Source organism: Ursus arctos, unplaced genomic scaffold (genome assembly GCF_023065955.2).
Source record: "Ursus arctos isolate Adak ecotype North America unplaced genomic scaffold, UrsArc2.0 scaffold_21, whole genome shotgun sequence".
Lineage (NCBI taxonomy): Eukaryota > Metazoa > Chordata > Mammalia > Carnivora > Ursidae > Ursus > Ursus arctos.
Window position 1 is genome coordinate 18,296,972 of NW_026622886.1, and position 17,980 is coordinate 18,314,951.

The 17,980-nt window shown below is 35.1% G+C and overlaps 1 protein-coding gene across 4 annotated transcripts in view; it reads left to right on the forward strand.

The window, feature by feature from the left end:
- The window catches only part of NTN4 (netrin 4), a 110,494-nt gene extending 93,508 nt beyond the window's left edge, over positions 1–16,986 (forward strand). For 3 of the 4 annotated variants that reach the window (XM_057316305.1, XM_026499859.4, XM_057316304.1), the window contains exons 6-10: positions 161–374; positions 720–835; positions 7,397–7,465; positions 10,091–10,261; positions 15,575–16,986. In XM_057316305.1, coding sequence (XP_057172288.1) covers positions 161–374; positions 720–835; positions 7,397–7,465; positions 10,091–10,261; positions 15,575–15,711 — 707 coding nt within the window. In that variant the 3' untranslated portion in view covers positions 15,712–16,986. The remainder of the gene's footprint in view (positions 1–160; positions 375–719; positions 836–7,396; positions 7,466–10,090; positions 10,262–15,574) is intronic. The other variant, XM_026499860.4, reaches the window with a different exon arrangement.
- The last annotated feature ends 994 nt before the right edge of the window (positions 16,987–17,980 follow it).

The window sequence follows — 17,980 nt, forward strand, 5'->3', positions numbered from 1 at the left end:
TGATTTTATCTTCTCATCTGTAATTTAATTAGTTTTCATTCTCTGAGCATATACCAACTGGCTAGAGGAAGAGCCTTAGAGGTACGCTGGGTGGTGAAGGGAAACCAAATCACAGATAACCAAGTTACTCATTGATCCTTGTGTGTCCTCTCTGTTGTAGTGTGTTCCTGTCATCCAGTTGGATCAGCTGTCCTTCCTTTCAGCTCAGTGACCTTCTGTGACCCCAGCAATGGTGACTGCCCTTGCAAGCCTGGGGTGGCAGGGCCACATTGTGACAGGTGTATGGTGGGGTATTGGGGCTTTGGAGACTACGGCTGCAGGCCCTGTGACTGCGCAGGCAGCTGTGACCCGCTCACAGGAGACTGCATCAGCAGGTGAATGCTCATGGCTCTTGCTCTGTCCGTGTGTCCTTCAGATTCTTTTGAAGATCTGGTAGTGATTTGGAAAATCTTGCATGCCAGCAGTGCAGCAAAGATGTATTTGCACAGCTCTTTAAAGAATCTTTGTCAAATTACAGAGTCATTTGTTCTTGCAAGATTCTAGAGATGGTCTGGTTCATTTTGCAGAATAAGTTATTCTTAACAATAGGGCCTTAAAACACTATTTCTGAAAACTAAAAGGATGGGAAGGTACCAGATTAGGTTTAAGTCTCCATACATATGTTCATTTCATTCAAGTTCTAAGAAGGTCCTTAAATTCATCATTTTCTATTTTATTAGCAGCACAGACATAGACTGGTATCATGGAATTCCTGACTTCCATTCCATGCACAATAAAAGCGAACCAACCTGGGAGTGGGAGGATGAGCAAGGATTTTCTGCGCTTCGACACTCAGGTGAGACAATGGATATAACCAGTTATCATATTTCCGGGTCTGGTCTCAATTAACAGTGATTCATGACAACCCAGAAAACAACTCTTAGATCCTAGGAGGGGAACTCTTCAGCTCGGAGGTTAATAAAGTAGTGACACCCCTGCCCATAAGTGTAAAACTATTAAAGATAGCCAAAGAGTATTTTAACAAGCTTTTGTTTATTTTATTTGTTATTTTCTGATTATTAGAGTAACATACCTAATTAATAAAGAAAATTTGGAAAATGTAAAACATCACAGTAAAAAAATACACAGATCTCATTACCCAAACTGTTAGTGTTTTGGTGTGTTTCTCTCTCTCCAAAACATACTGTTTAACATGGGTGAGAGTTAATTGAATATATCAGGTTTGGAAATGCAGAGATCTATTTAAAGGAAAAATATTCTTACAGACCTAGTGTAACTTAATATACACAAAGCTAAGTGTGAACTCCTTATATCTTTTTTACAACTAGAAAACAAAACTAATTTTACAAACTAATTATAAGCCAAATAACAAAACTCATAAAATTCTAATGAACACCATTAATTGAATATGAAAAGATGATTTTTACTGAAGCCCACATACTCTTTCTTACATAAATATGGTTCTCTGAGTCTACCAGGTCTATACTACTATCTCCCCTGACTCAGTTTTCTTATGATGCTTATCTGTTCCTTTGTTTGATAAGCATGCTGTGATATTGATATGAATATATGGTTTCTGTGTTCTCATTATTTGCCATTTAGGGTATTTCCAATTTCCAATTTTCCACTGTTATATGTAATGCTACAACGAATGTTCTCTTAAATGTGACTTTGTGCACTTAAGAAGGAGTTTCACTGGAGCAGGGGCTGGCAAACTGGCCCTCAGACCAAATCTGGCCTGCCAACTGTTTTTCTACAGCCCACAAGCTAGCTGCTCTAAGGTTTATAGTTATAATTTAAAAAGTTATATAAGTACCTGCATATTATCTTTAATTTTGTCTCTTAGCCCATAAATCTTAACACATTTATTATCTATCCCTTTATAGAAAATGTTTGCTGATCCTTCTCTTAGGGTACAACCTAGCCACTCTTGGGTCACAAGTATGCTTTTTTATCAAATTTACCACATATTGCCAAATAGCTCTCCAAGTGGTTATATAGATTTGCATTTCACCAGCAAAGTATGACATCCTGTTGCTTCACATCCTCACTGATACTTCATATTTATTTAACAGATTTTTATAAAACACATACAAGAGGCCAAGCACTCTTCTACCTCACTAAGTCAGACACAGTTCAACTCATTTAATATTTTTGGACTTCTAAAGTTAACATTATCAAATCTCTCAACTTTCGCCAATTTGATGAGTATGGTCTGGGACCCCGCCATTTTAAATTGTATTTTCCTGATCACTAACAGTTTTAGTAACTTTTCATGCTTTCTTGGACATTCAGGTCTCTTTTTCTGTGTATTCCCAATTTGTTGTTTTCTCACTAATTAGTAATTCCTTATAAATTCATTCATCTACCCAGCAAATATTTATTGAATACCTATAATATATGCCAGTACTGTAAATATAGTAATAGAACAGAACAGATAAAAAGTCCAGGCTCCAAGGAGCTTACATTCTTGTAGAGGAAGACAGCTAATAAATAAGTAAAATATTTAGTGTCATGTTGTTTAATATAATAGAGAAATAAAGCAGGGAGGGAGATAATAAGTGGTCGGGAGGGGCATACTTTTAAATAGGAAGATCAAGGAAAGTCCGTGAAAGGTGACATTTGAAGGAAAAAAAAACTGAAAAAGGTAAGAGAATGAGCTATACAGATAAAAGAGAGAGGAGAATTTAGGCAGAAGAAACAGCAGGTGCAAAAGCCTGAGGTCAGCAAGGAGACCAGGGTGACTGGAGCAAAGTAAGAAACCACAATTTTAATACATTTTCATAGAGAACTTATGAACTCTTCAAGAATTAAGAACCCAAATTTGAGAAACACTGGTATTTGCAATTCTATATCATGGTTTTTTTCACTTAACATAATCTTGTGATCATTTTCCTAATGGTTTCATTTTAGTTCACAACAAGAAAGAAGGTGGGAAAGATAAAGGAATACAAAGTAGTCATATTTATCTTTTTTAGCATTTGAAAAAGAGAAAATCTTTCCCATTAATTTTTTGCCTCAATGCTAAATAGTCTGAATTCTATAATTTTAACTTTAAACACTTTTGAAACTTTTGTTCTATTTTTCTAACACAATGATTTTCGTAATTATTCAACTTTGCCTGCTAAGCCAAATCTGTAAAAATCAATTCTTTAGGACCATAAGACATTCATTAAGCCAATCAATCATGTTACTAGGGAGCTGGCGACACACCAATTCAGCACATAACGTGCTGGCATCAGAATCACTCCAGACTCACATCCACAACAGCTGTTAGGTCTGTGATACCCCTAGAGAGTCTCTGAAATTCATCTGGAGGAGCTCCAGATTGAGGAAGCCATTGTTCGGTTTCCTGCTAAATAGCCGTATTCCCATTGGGTATAGAATAGTGCTGTGCTCGTGGCACCTTTTTTAAACAAACAAACAAACAAACAAACAAACAAACAAACAAACAAACGGTAATCAGTTTTCTAAGCACCATAGTTCATTCTCAAATATATGTGCCTACCTACCAATTTACCTACCATAAGTTTCCCAAACTAGAAATATAATGCACTATACAAAGATACTCTTAATTTCTACCACTTCTTAGGAGATAGAGAACATTAGATATAAAATTTTACCTCCTGTACAACATATATGGCTTTAATTAGTACCATAGAACTTGTACAACAAAACTGGCTTTAAGTAGTACTACAGAATTTGTACAAGAAAACTAGTTTTAACCAGTACCACAGAACTGTAAATAGTGTTCTAATAGCCTAATATTAACTAACTAGGTTTTTCTCCCCTTCCAGATTTCCTTTAAGACAACACATCTGGGGGTGCGCCTGGGTGGCTCAGTCATTAAGCGTCTGCCTTCGGCTCAGGGCATGATCCCAGAGTCCTGGGATCGAGCCCCACATCAGGCTTCTCCGCTAGGAGCCTGCTTCTTCCTTTCCCACTCCCCCTGCTTGTGTTCCCTCTCTCGCTGGCTGTCTCTCTGTCTGTCAAATAAATAAATAAAATTAAAAAAAAAAAAGACAACACATCTGGGTTAAAGCCTGATCGACAAAGATTCATTCAAAAGCAAATTTTAGGGGTGCCTGCGTGGCTCAGTTGGTTAAGCGTTAGACTTTTGGTTTCAGCTCAGGTCATGATCTCAGGATCATGAAATTGAGCCCCGCAAAGGGGTCTGTGCTTAGGAGAGTCCTGCTTTTCCTTCTCCCTCCTCTTCTGCCCCTCCCTGCCCCTCCGTCTCAGATAAATAAATAAAATCTTTTTTAAAAAATGATTACAATGGTAATCTTTACGAAAAAAATTTTTAATGTTTGATTTCTTAACATATGAAAAGGGAGTATTGGAAAGCAACCACAGAAAGATCTTCAAATAACAGAACTTTGTATGTTCCTGTTGGCTGAAGGACTACAAAGAAGAACATCAGTTGAGTAATAATATATGCCATTTGGAGTTCCATTAGGTTTTTTAGCACAGTAGTTACCACACTCTCCAGCTTTGGTGGAATTAGCAAGGGCCGCAGGCTATCTACTTAGGTTACTCCAATTTCTGAATGAGTAACCATCTCTGCTATGTTTAGATTATATGCAATATTGTTTGACAAATCACAACAGCTCATTTTAAACACCTTAGATTTCTCATTCCCACTATTTAATTCCACTGTGATTTTCCACTTGCACATCTCATTCTCTGGTTTCTAGAGTAGCTTTAGTTAGAGCCAATATGTCACTATTTGCCACATCACCATGTCTACCCAACCTCGTCTCACCAGAATCATACTCTCATTTTCATGTGGATGTTTTGTCAGCAACTCTAATTCATTATATTCTCCTCATACTAGACCTCTGTTGTTTTTGCCTAACCAGATCCATTTCCCCTTTATTCCTGCTATTTCTGTGGTAGCTCAACCCAGTTTTTCTCTGGGGAGCCACCCTTCCCCCCACCCCATTTAGTACAGTCTTGTCCAGGCCAATCAGATGGGCTCTCCCCGGAATTTAAATCTTGAGCTGAAAGTGACAAGGTCTGAAAGTGATCCCAGTTCATGATTCTGACAGCAAATCTATAAAAGGGACTGCACAACAGTTTCTGCTACCTAGGTCTCTGCTGCTCTCCTGATTCTTGTCTTTTCTGAGTTCTGGTGCTTCAGCTTTTTCTCCTGTCTGTGAGTTATTCCATATCCTTTCAACAATATAAGTTAAACCACTGACTGCTACAAAAACCCTTAAATTATACACCCCTGAAGTGCTCTCCTCCTGTCACCTTGGCTGAAAACTCCAAGTTAATTCTTAGGCTTCCTCTTCCAATCCATTGACAAGATTTGTAGACCCTAACTCTGCAGCCTCCCTTAATATTTCTTCCTTTCTAGACCTACAGCCACCTCTTTAGTTCAGACCCACATTTCATCTGACTTAGTACATTGGGAAGATCAGGGGCTTCAGGTTTTCCCAGACCCAGGCTAAAAATCTGGCTGTTCTACTTGTTAGTTATGCTGCCTTGGACAAGCTAATTAACTTCTCTGAGCTTTTATTTTTTCATTTGTTAATAATTCCTATCTCAAAATGTTATTATAAATATTAAACAAGATTATATGGATAAAGTTCCTTATATAGTTTTGGCTTGTGGTTGGCACTCAATTCAGTTACTGTTACTGTCATCAGTTTCATCAGCTTCTAACTGGTTCCTACTTCCATTTCCTCTCCATCCCAATACTTTTGATACAGTAATGCCAGGTTAATATATATATTATATATTAATATATAATATATATATTAATTCATGTAATTTCTTTAATCTGATAGGCTTTGAAAATTCCCCTTTATCAATTGTCAAAATGGGTGAAGGGGAATGAGAGATACAAGCTTCCATTTATGAAATTAATAAGTCATGGAAATAAAGGCACAGCATAGGGAATATAGTCAATGGTATTATAATAGCATTGCACGGTGACAGTTGATAGCTACACTTGTGGTGACATAGCATAACATATAACTTGTTGAATCGCCTGAAACTAATGTAACATTGTGTATGAACTATACTCAAATTAAAAAAAAAAAATCCCCTTTGTCTAACAAATTAAACTCAGGCCCTAACTGCCTATCAGTCAAGGTCTGTCATGGTATCTTCTACTATTCACAACTCACTCTGTACCCAGGAAAAACAGAACCACTGACTCTTCTGTGAACACTCTCTGCCCTTCTCTCTTACATTGCTTTCCTCACTCTTTTATCTCTATATTCTTGTCAAATTTCTACCTGCTAGAATCTTAGATGAGTAAACAAATACAAAACACTTAAAATAGTTTCTGGCTCACAGTAACTGCTCCTCAGTAAATGTTACCTACTTTCACGACACTCAATGCCTACGAAATGCAATGCATGAGAAGGGGAGGGATAATAAAATTATATCTAACTGTCAAGTAAGTAAGAATGGGAATCCTACCCCTTCTGGGTTCTAGGAACATGAAGATAAGTAAGAATTAACTGTTGTCCTCAAGGATCACAGTTTAGAGAGGAAGCAGATAAGTCAATGAGAATGCTATGTATAGACTATATCAAAGACATTTTGAAAGTCTTCCACAGGGCCTGGCAAATGTCTGACACACAATAACTGTCATATATCATTTAAACTGTCGGGAAAAAACATCCTACTTATTCTTCAGAGTCCGTTTCAAATCCTTCTTCAGCCATGTAGCCTTTTTCCATCTTCCCAAACATGTAGCGCTCCCACCCAAGCATATTGTATCTGTCTTAGAACACTTATCACTGTGTGTACACTTGTTTTATTCACCTTACTGAATTATAAGCCTTCAGGCAAGAATTATGTATTTCTCATCTTTATACACTCTGAAGCATATAGCATCATGTCCTGCACATAATAGGTACTCAATAAAAACTTTTAAATTGGATGGCACTACCTACAAAGGACTGCTCAACTGTTTTACTATATTTGACTTTTGCTGTGGTGAACATTAATTGTAAAAAGACTATTGTCCTTCCTATAGTTTATCCATTCAGTTGTTCCTTTCCATTAGCATGGAATCTTAATACTGGACTATATCTATTGTAACATCAATTATAAGCATTAAAATACATCATTGTTTCTACCTCTATTTCTCCTAAGTCAATACTTTATTGAATGATAACTAATTCAATTCAGAAAGTGACTCTACTTTGTTTGAATGACTTTTTATGGTTTCTTAGTATTTATGGATTACGTTGTATGAATCACTCAAGCCTTAAAGAGTTCTACCACCTGATACCTGAAACTAATATAACACTGTTAATTACACTTCAATTTTTAAAAATGAGCTATGCTACCTGGATTTACTTGCTCGGTTTTTTTTTTTTCCCTCTTCTTTGTTTCTAAATAACTAACACTATTTTTCATTTACTCTGTATAGGTAAATGTGAATGTAAAGAACAGGTGTTAGGAAACTCCAAGGCATTCTGTAGAATGAAATATTCATATGGTAAGTTCAAAGTCCTTGAATGCTTCCAAGAAACTATTCAGACCAAATACAAAGAGTTTTTTAAGGAATTGGGAAGCTTAGTCTATGACATTCTCAATATATCAAAGCACTAGTCTTATATAATAATTCCTAATAAAGATGGTGTTGAATGTTCTGGTGAGGGCAGGAGGCTGGTAGAGTAAAGGCAAGGCCATCCTACTATGAGGAAAAGAGGCCAATAACAAAAAGAAAAAAAACATGACACATAATCTTTTCTTATGGATGCTTCTTGTCTTCATAATCTAAAAGGGAAGCCTCTAGCCACTAAAATGATTCCTGTGCCAGTTTCATATAGTAATACCAGTTTTGAGTAATAATTGGTGCCAGTTATCATGTAGCAATACTAAGCAGAAATCAGTTCAAACACTATTTCACAGTGATTAAGAGCTCGAGCTTTGAATTCAGACATACATGGGTTTGACTTCTGCTCTATTGACCTCTCCAGACTTCATCATCTGTAAAACAAGGATGATGCCACCTATCCCACAAAATGGGACTTTTGAAAAGCACACAGTACAATATCTAGCACACACTATATGCTCAGTAACTGGCAGGGAGGAGGAAGAGGATATATATTTGGGAAGCACTGAGATTAGCTGTCCATCCAGGCCTCTTCCCTGCCCTCTCTGTATATTCTAGACTCCTGTATCTTTCAAGTACCAGGAAAATATAGATAAAGGAAAACGTCACTGCCCTAAGTAAAGGCTGTTACTATCTTCAAATTCTAATTGGCTTCATGTTTACTATTAAAGCAAATTAGATGCCTTATCTTGATAACATATTCTTGACTAGTATCCAAGGTTTTTCATTGTTCCATAATTCATACTGCCCAAAATACACATTACAGTGAAGAGAAAATTTTAAGTCACGATTTCTGAAACCAAGTGTTTAGGTTCTTGATAACACTATATTTAATCTCATAAAAGATAAAAAAGTAAATGTTGAAAACCTCACATAAATCTTATCTAAAATTACATACATATTTCCCTCCTTTCACCTGACAACTTGGCTAAATAACAGAAGAAAACTTTTGAAATGTTTAGTGTTCAATAAAGAAAAGTTTAGAGAAAATGGTATTTACTATCAAAAGCAAAAAACATGACAATTTAGTCCAAAGGTAGTCAGTTTCATGGAAATATCAACTGGTTTTCAATATTACATATATTTAGTAGCTCTCTAAATTTTCAAACAACTACTCTGGCATCTTTTCATACAACTGTATTATTTTCTCTTAAGAAAACTTGTTCACTCTTAATGATGTAATTAAATACCTTGTTCTTATTAGGTGCAATACACTTACAGACTCAGAAAAAGTGGTTTCCCCCTCCCCATTCTATTAATGGGGGAAAAAAACTTGATTCACTTGTTCGTTCCTTTGGCAAATATTTATTAAGCTATAATAGTGAAGAGATGAGGTCCCTGTTCTCTTCGAACATACAATCTAGTAGAAAAATAATAGTGGACATTTGTTGAGCAGTAGCCATGAGCAGGGGCACTGTGCTGCATACCCTTCATGCATTTACTTTATTGGGATTTCAGCCCAAACCTCTAACTTACTGGTCGTGCAAATTTGGGAAGTTCACTTAATTTCTTAAAACTTGGTCCCTCAAACATAAAACAAAGCAAGATGAACTCTTAAGACCTTTAAAAGTCTAAAATTTGGTGATTCTATAAAAACTGCTGACAACGATATTCTCAGGAATTGGGACCAGCCAGTATAGGGTTCCCTCATTACACAGAATTTTCCATCAAGATACAAACAAGCACATAAGAACTCTTCTAACAACATAGAACACTACATCCAGTGTTCCTTAGGTATACTTTCTTCCCCACCCCAAATTATTCCACAGCTTAATCCCAACCACATCCAATTCATAGATAGAAGAGCACAGCACAATAGAATCGTGAGTTCCAGAGAATACTGAAGCGCTGCCATCATGTGGAAAGACAGCCAGCCTAACCCCACTCAGCTTGCATTTTACATCCAGGGAAGATTAAATAATCAATATTTAATTATTCAATCTCTTTAGAATATGTAAAATACATTCTGGCAGTAACATTTTGTTTGTTCTTTGTTGTAACTTTAATACACAGTGAACCACAGAGTAAAATATAGTCAGAATCTAGATATAAAACATTCTACTTCCTATACACCTTCTTTCAATTTGGATTTGATAGCTAAATGTGTTTAAAACTCTGTTTGTGGTAGGCAAATGGCTGATAGTCTCTTAGCATAATGATATGGGAAACAGCAGTTGAAAATGTCTATAGTTAATATAGATGAATAAGATGAAACCAACATAAAAGTCAGTGAGCCTAATGATTTTTTTATTTGAGGTTTTTTTTTTTAACTCCAGTATAGTTATTATATTAGTTTCAGGTGTATAATACAGTGATTCAACAATTCTGCATATTACTCAGTGCTCATGAAGATAAGCCTAATGATTTTTCAAGCAAATTTCCACATTTGCATCATCATTAGTTAACTTTTCCATTATACTCTGAAATGCATATTTAAGTTATTTCAAGTTCAAAAGGCAGTATGAAATTCTATGCATTTTGACTTTTGGAATTGTGTTGTTTCAGTGCTAAAAATAAAGATTTTATCAGCTCATGACAAAGGATCTCATGCTGAGGTCAATGTGAAGATAAAAAAGGTCTTAAAATCTACCAAATTGAAAATTTTACGAGGAAAACGAACATTATATCCAGAATCGTGGACGAACAGAGGTTGCACTTGTCCAATCCTCAATCCTGGTAAGCATTAGACTTTTCTAGCTTAATAACTACTTTGTCTCTGCTGATTTGCACCTTGTCTTAACATTCTCCAAATCACAACTGAACTCACCAAGAGTATCTCTCCTTTTCACCATCTGAATTCTGGGGAAAATCCAAATGGAATTCTTTGAACTGACATCAAAAAATTATTTCTCTTCCTCATGTTCTATAAAAGTAAAATATTTTTAAATCCAGCAACATAATATTTTCTGTCCTAAAAGAGAAGTCTCAGCTTGGTTCTAAGTGCGAGTAGCATAGAAAACACTTTCATAAATTTAGATGCCACTAACCCTGCATCTGAAAGCTAGGTCCTATTACGGTGCCCTGGGTAGAACTTGCTCCCAAAGGAAATTCAAATGCAAAATTCCATCTGTGCAAATAATATTGAATTCATATTTACAATTGCATGAGAAGTATCTGTGGATGGAAAACAACTCTCAAACTCTCATCATCTTGTTTTTCATTAAATGATTATTCTGGTTTCAAATTAGAAACAGCAGAAATTAAAACAACAAAAACAACAACAAAAACAACAACAAACCACTGTAGAATCTTAGAGAAACTTGAAATTAAGGGAAATTTGCATCTTCAAATGTAATTACAGTGGGAGAGCCAAGGGAGTAAGCATGGGATTCTTACCTTTACACTCTACAAGTTCACTTTCATACTGTGTCATAAGTTGCTTATTTCTCTGTCTCCGTTGAATTTGAGGATGGGATTTAGATTTTTGATCATAGCATCTCTAGTCCTACCATTCGTACCTAAATAATAACAGAGTACCCAGATAGTAAGTTCTCTTAAAACAAACATATTTGGGGGATGCCTAGGTGGCTCAGTTGGTTAAGCATATGCGTTTGGCTGGGGTCATGTTCCCAGGGTCCCGGGATTGAGCCCTGCATCAGGCTCCCTGCTCAGTGAAAGCCTGCTTCTCCTTCTGCCTGCCACTTCCCCTGCTTGTGTTCTCTCTCTCTCTCTCTGATAAATAAATCTAAAAAGATCCTTAAAAAAATCTATTTTTTTAAATCCTCTGTGCTTCCCACTTTATGTAGTTGCCATCTGTGTCTTAATAGCACTGCTAAAACAGGTGCATAATTTTATGTTCTGGATCGAATTCCTTTCACATTAAAGTCCAGGAAACCCCAGTTATGTTCATAAGAAGTCCCTGTAGTCTTTGATTAATAACTGAGAGAAACAGATAACTGAGTGACAAAGAAAAAGAGAAACTACCAATGAAATATTCCCCCCAGTCTAACCAATCTAAAATATAAAACTCTTGACTTTTTGACGGTTGACTAATCTTACATCCTTTTATACCCTTTAATATTTTATTTAAATTCATTTAAATTTTCATAAGGAAAAGGAAAAGAAGACATTTTAAATAATAAATAAATATGTTTCCGAAGAACAAATGAAGTAATCAGAATCTTAGATTTTGAACACAGGAAATGAAGAGTCCTTAATTTAAGTTCTATTTCCCAATAATCTGTGTGTAGAGACTCTTCCTATAAGCACTTTCTACTATCTTGGCAAAAGAAAAAATAATCTGCCCAGTTTTTTAGTAAGACATTAAAAAAAAAAAATGCTTTGAGCATCTGAGCCACCCTCCAGGAAGTGAAATATACTTCCTCATCAGGTTTCTGCCAGAGTCAAAGAATCAACTGAGTTCATCACAATTGAAAACATAAGTGCAATTATTCAAAGAATTCTTAAAAACATGTTTACTCGCTTTGAAGAAAAGACTGGAACCTGCCAAAGCAAAACCAGACACTCTTTCATTTCACTTTGTTTTTCCATTTTTACAAGTTCAATAGCTAAGGCCAAAGAAAGCTGATAAGAAATTCGGAAACCTTACACGCCAACTAGCTTCCTCTGCTACTTTTTGAAAGGAACAATCTAATTGGCAACCCTGCAAATTCATTCATTCCTACCTTCATACATGCATTTACTCATTCATCAGTCAATTTAGGATATCAAGACTAGCACTAAAGTAGTATACTCTGTCTATGGAAACAAAATAAACTTTGTGCCCTCAAACACGTAGTAAAGTAGACATCGAAAGCAAAAAAATAGAAAAGTAAAAAGTAAATGCCAGTAAGTGATACAACAGATAATATTGTTTTCCATGCTCATTTTTGGCATAATGCTGCTCAATAATTAATGGATTTATTCAGTTTAATGTATATTCATACTCTAAATTAATGGCAAACTCCTATAGTATTTGTTCTCTTTATAGTTTCAAAGTAAATTCATTTCAAATACTAAACTTAGCAATGAAGTTTCCTAAAAATTATTTATTGTATTTTATATGAGAATTTTATTACTTTAGGTATGATACAAACAATATCAAGACCATTATATTTTAATTAGTCTAGTAATTAAATATTGGGATTCTTTTTCATGCAGAGGCTAAGGTGGTTACTCTTTAAATAATTTAAATACCTTATAATCCATCTTACATTTGTGCTCTCCAGTGTTAAAATCTCCACCATTATTTTCCCATTTTTTTTTTTCCTGAAAACACCATCATAGCTATGTTTAAGTTTAGGGCTTATTTCTTTTAATAATATTTTAAATAACCTGCTTATTATAGAAACTATACATGTGTACATTACAAAAATCTAGAGGAGGGCCGCCTGGGTGGCACAGCGGTTGGGCATCTGCCTTCGGCTCAGGGCATGATCCCGGCGTTATGGGATCGAGCCCCACATCAGGATCTTCCGCTATGAGCCTGCTTCTTCCTCTCCCACTCCCCCTGCTTGTGTTCCCTCTCTCACTGGCTGTCTCTATCTCTGTCGAATAAGTAAATAAAATCTTTAAAAAACAAAAAAAAACAAAAAAAACAAAAATCTAGAGGAAAATTTAAAATTTTACATTTCTTACCTCCAGAGAGTCTCTTTATTAACAGCTTAGTGCAAATCCTTCAAGGTCTTTCTCTATGCATGTATGTATTATATTTTTTAACCAAAATAAAATCATAGTATGCTCCGTTCTGCAACCTACTTTGTTTAGTTAGTGATCATTGCCTTCAATTATAGTTTATTTTCATATTCTCTAATACTCAGACCATATTCTAATTTCCTGACTGGTCCCAAAATGTCCTTTAGAACTGGTTTGTCCTTGTCAGTGTTCAGTCCAGGATCATACATTGTATCTGGTTTTTAAGTCTTTCAAATCTCTTTTATTCAAGCACAGTTCCTTTTTTAATTGTTGTTGAAGAAATAGTGTTGAAACCTCCAGGCCAAGTAGTCTTGTAATTATGTTACCCTCTATTTTTGTCTGGTTGGTTCCTTGTGGTGTGCTTTAGCTTATCTCGCTACCTCCTATGTTTCTTGTAATCTCTAAAGAAAATCTTGATAGATTCAAGATAAACATTTTGACTAGAATCCACTAGAGATATTGCTGGGTATGTACTTCATGTTAAATCATATCAGAAGACACACAGCACCTGGATAACCCACTATCAAGGTTGCTAAACTTGACCCTTAGGTTAGAGTGATGACAGTCTGATCACTCCATTGGGCAGTTTTGTTTTCGCTTTTGAGACTAGAAAGTAATTAGTGTGCTGTTACTTAGTCATGACACAAATACCCAGTTTCCCATTGACCATTGATTTAATGATGTTACCACCAACTGGTAATCCTTCCTGAATCAATAATTTCATTAGAGCTTGAGAAATGATGTTTTTCTGATTCCCCTCATTTACCAGTTGACATTCTTCTGTAAGGGGACTTTCTCTTTCAAGCTGGGCTATAGGTTACCATTCAATATAGTTCTCATTGTAAAGGCAGGATAAATGCTAAATTCTTTCCTTATAATTCCCAGGCTGCTTGCCTTTCAAAATAAGTAATGGTTTTAATAGCTGCTTCAAAAGATGACAAACTAGTTTTTCTCTGGATTTTTCTTTTTTGAGTATCATTTTGGAATTACAGTTTTTTGCTGATTCAGTATGTTTCAATAGATACAATCATTATGTTCCTTGGTGCTCAAATCATCACAACTCTAACAAGTTGTAACCCTTTCTTACTAGCTCCCATGTCCTTTTACAATGATCCCTATTAATTTTTGAGAGCTTCCTCGATTTTTAGCACAATACGATGTCCCATACTACCTTGCATCTTCCTGTCCTGGACCTGCAATAGCATTTCTGCAAGAAGCTTTGTTTTGTTTTGTTTTTTAGAGAGATCTGTTTAATTAGAGACCACAGTATGTCTATTACAGGTGTTTACTGCTACTGGGGTATCTTTTTTTTAGGTCATTTCAGTGAATGAACAAAATATATATATATATATGATATTAATATGTTTTATTTTTATATTTTTTATTAATATATATTAATTTACATATATACATATAAAACATGGGTTTAACTTGATATTCTCAGTTTAATTTTAACAACTACTATTTTCTCTTAAGTTTTAAAGTATATGTCTCTTTATCTTGGAAAGTTTTCTTTTATAAACATAATTACTTATTTGCTCTGTCCTATAATATTAAAGAAAATTGTTTCAAAATACCAGTATTGATATTATTACAAACACCTACTGAAGGAGATTAACATATTTCCTTTTTTCGATGTATAGGTAATGAGACTGTCCTGTCATTTTTCTGTACGTTAGCCAAAAATTTTTATTTGAAGCCTGAAAAGAATTTTGAATTACAAAGGTCTGGTGAAGTCTCATCTTTTTTTTTTTCTTTTAATATCACAAACAAACATCCTATATTCTAAAAACACATTGACTTTCTATAGGAAATATATGTCACTTTGTATAATTCATAACTCTCTTACAGTATGTTTTCCACATGTTTGTTTCACTTTTATAAAATCCTCCTTAATATGCACTACCATACATGGTGAGTCTTTAAGAAATACTAATTTATAGCCGAATGCTAAGTACCCACAGAATCCTCACTTCTTTACCATAGAGGGTGGTATAGTACAAAGTAAAAGTTCTACAGCCAGACAGACCTGAGCTTAAGTCAGAGTGCTGCTATTCACTGGGAGACACGGAACAAGTTTTGTAATCTTGCTGAGCCTTATTTGTAAAACAAACAAACAAAAAATAATACCTATTTCACAGGGTTATTTTCAAGATTAAATGAAATAATACACGTAAGCCACTTAACACATAGTAAATGCTTATTAAGTGCCAGCTGTCACTGCCTGGGACTCCCAATTTCAACTATGAATATATAAAACTGTGAACTATGCATATAAAATCACCAAAGTCACATCTCCTCCCCCACTTCAAAAAATTATGATACTATATAGCCCCTAACTTTGTTCTCTTTTAGGTTTGGAGTACCTTGTGGCAGGACATGAAGATGTCAGAACAGGCAAACTCGTCGTGAATATGAAAAGTTTTGTCCAGCCCTGGAAGCCATCCCTTGGAAGAAAAGTCATGGATATTTTAAAAAGAGAGTGCAAGTAGCAACAAAGGTATATAGCACATAATGGCACTTCTCTATGTACGAAACACAAACTTAATGGAAAGGAGACCTCAAAAACAAAACTGGAATTTTTTAAGTGCCAAACTATATAGAAATATTCCAATGCATGGGCCTAGTCTAACCTGTCTCTTTGGGGGCCATGTTTAAATACGGTTTGTTTCGTAAAGACAAATGAAAAATCCTACACTGGTACCTGCCTTCTATGGCGCTGATCCTGTAATTCGTAACTATTAAGAGTATTTTTAATAGCCATATGATATTTAGCAGTAATCCATTAAGAGCAGTACATCTAACAAGGGCTCCTTCCAGCTTCAGATATGTTACTTATATTTGTGCTACTTAAAGTAATTAAGGAGATTTTAAGGACTCCCCAGCCCTACTATCAAAAAAAAGGTTTTTCTTAAAAAAGAGCCTTCCTTTGTGTGATGTGTGTGAACTTTGGTCTGTGGAGTGTTAAATGCAACCTCTCCACGTGTATATAGTATTTCCTTGGATAAAGCACTTTACTACCTACCACTTGTGTTGGGAAAGTTTGAAGACCATGGTTGACAGAAAAATAAAGCGCGTGTAAGAAAACCTACTGAAACAGAAGCACTGCCACTATGTGTGGACAAAAGGAAGTTGTACATTTTAGCTCTGAACACTTGGAAAAAACCTAAAAGGAGAACACATTTGCATATGAAGTCTCAGCTTCAGGCTAGAGGTTAGATTACGCAGATACCAGCCATGATGGAAAGTTTTTTAAAAAACTAAACAAGATGAGACTTTAAAATAAGAGGAAGAAGAAATCTTAAATGTAGAAATATGCTTGGATGAAGAGGAAATGGACTTTAAATTTTTAAAAGCTCATTTATTTGCAATGCACTTGTATACACGGCAAAAATTATTGTAGACACAGAATTTGTTTTATTTTTGTGTTTAGTATTTAAACCTGAATGTTGAAACAGTTTCCTCCTTATCTTTATTAACAGTATATGGCCATTATATCTACTCATTTTTTTTTGACACAATGTATGTGATAGTTCACCAAACTACAGTTTTCCTTATTACTTATCTTCTGTACCCATGCACAACACAATAGTTTCTCCTGTACTTGAATATACAAAACATAAACCACAGTGCCATAAGATAAACTTCACATACAGAACATATTTTTTTTTCCTGAGGTCCTGTGGACTTGCAAAATATATATATATATATTGCTCTGTTAATTTTTTTATATTTCATATATGTAATAAAGGAATATGATTTCCTGATTTTTGTCTCATTTCCTGATCAACTCTGCTAAAGATTACTTTGTCTTAATGAGGGAACTCAAACCTAATTCCTTAAATTAAGAAAATCAAAGAAGGGCTTGGTATTTCTACTCTTTTACTCTGGGGTGTGGGGATAGAGTGGAAGCTAATTCAGATAGGATTAGTTTCTGTAGCCTTTGGACATGAACTTTAATCAGATGCAGTGTATTTTTATACTATATTTACTTTTTTAAAAGCAAGTTCACTGTTGAAAATACAGAAAACTGGGGCGCCTGGGTGGCAGAGTTGGTTAGGCATCTGACTCCTGGTTTCGGCTAGGTCATGATCTGGGGTCGTAAGATTGAGCCCCATGTCAGACTCCACGTTTAGTGGGGAGTCTGCTTGAGATTCTCTCTCCCCCTCCCGCTCCTGTTTGCTCTATCTAAAATAAATAAGTAAATAAGTCTTAAAAAGAAAGGAAAAGAAAAGAAAATACAGAAAAATCAGGAAAAAAAAAACCCATATTTAAACTATCCTGTGATGACAGCTGTTAGCATTTTAGTGCCTAGGCTGCTAGATTGCTTTCTATGCATGTACATACCTTTTATAGAATTGGAATTATTCTATACATACTCATGAAATCTGCTTTTATAACCTGTAGCATGTCTTATCTTTTCCTATCTTACTCTGGTAGGTGGAATGCCATCTAGTAGGGTATCATTTACAAGCAACTTATCAAACATGTTGGTAAGTATATCACATCAAGAAAAATATTTTAAACATATCAAATATAGGATTTTCTTAAGTTTCAGAATTGCCAAGGAGCCTTGTTTTCCATTTCACTTTATTTAAAATAACTGTTGCCCATTAAAAAGAATACAAATGTCAGTTTTTTAAGAGTAGAAAAAGGTACATATTGTCAAAAAAAATTACAGAACAATACATATAGTAATAACACCTACCCCAGAACACATTTATAATATAAACAGTGATCTACAAGGCCTGAAAGTTAGAT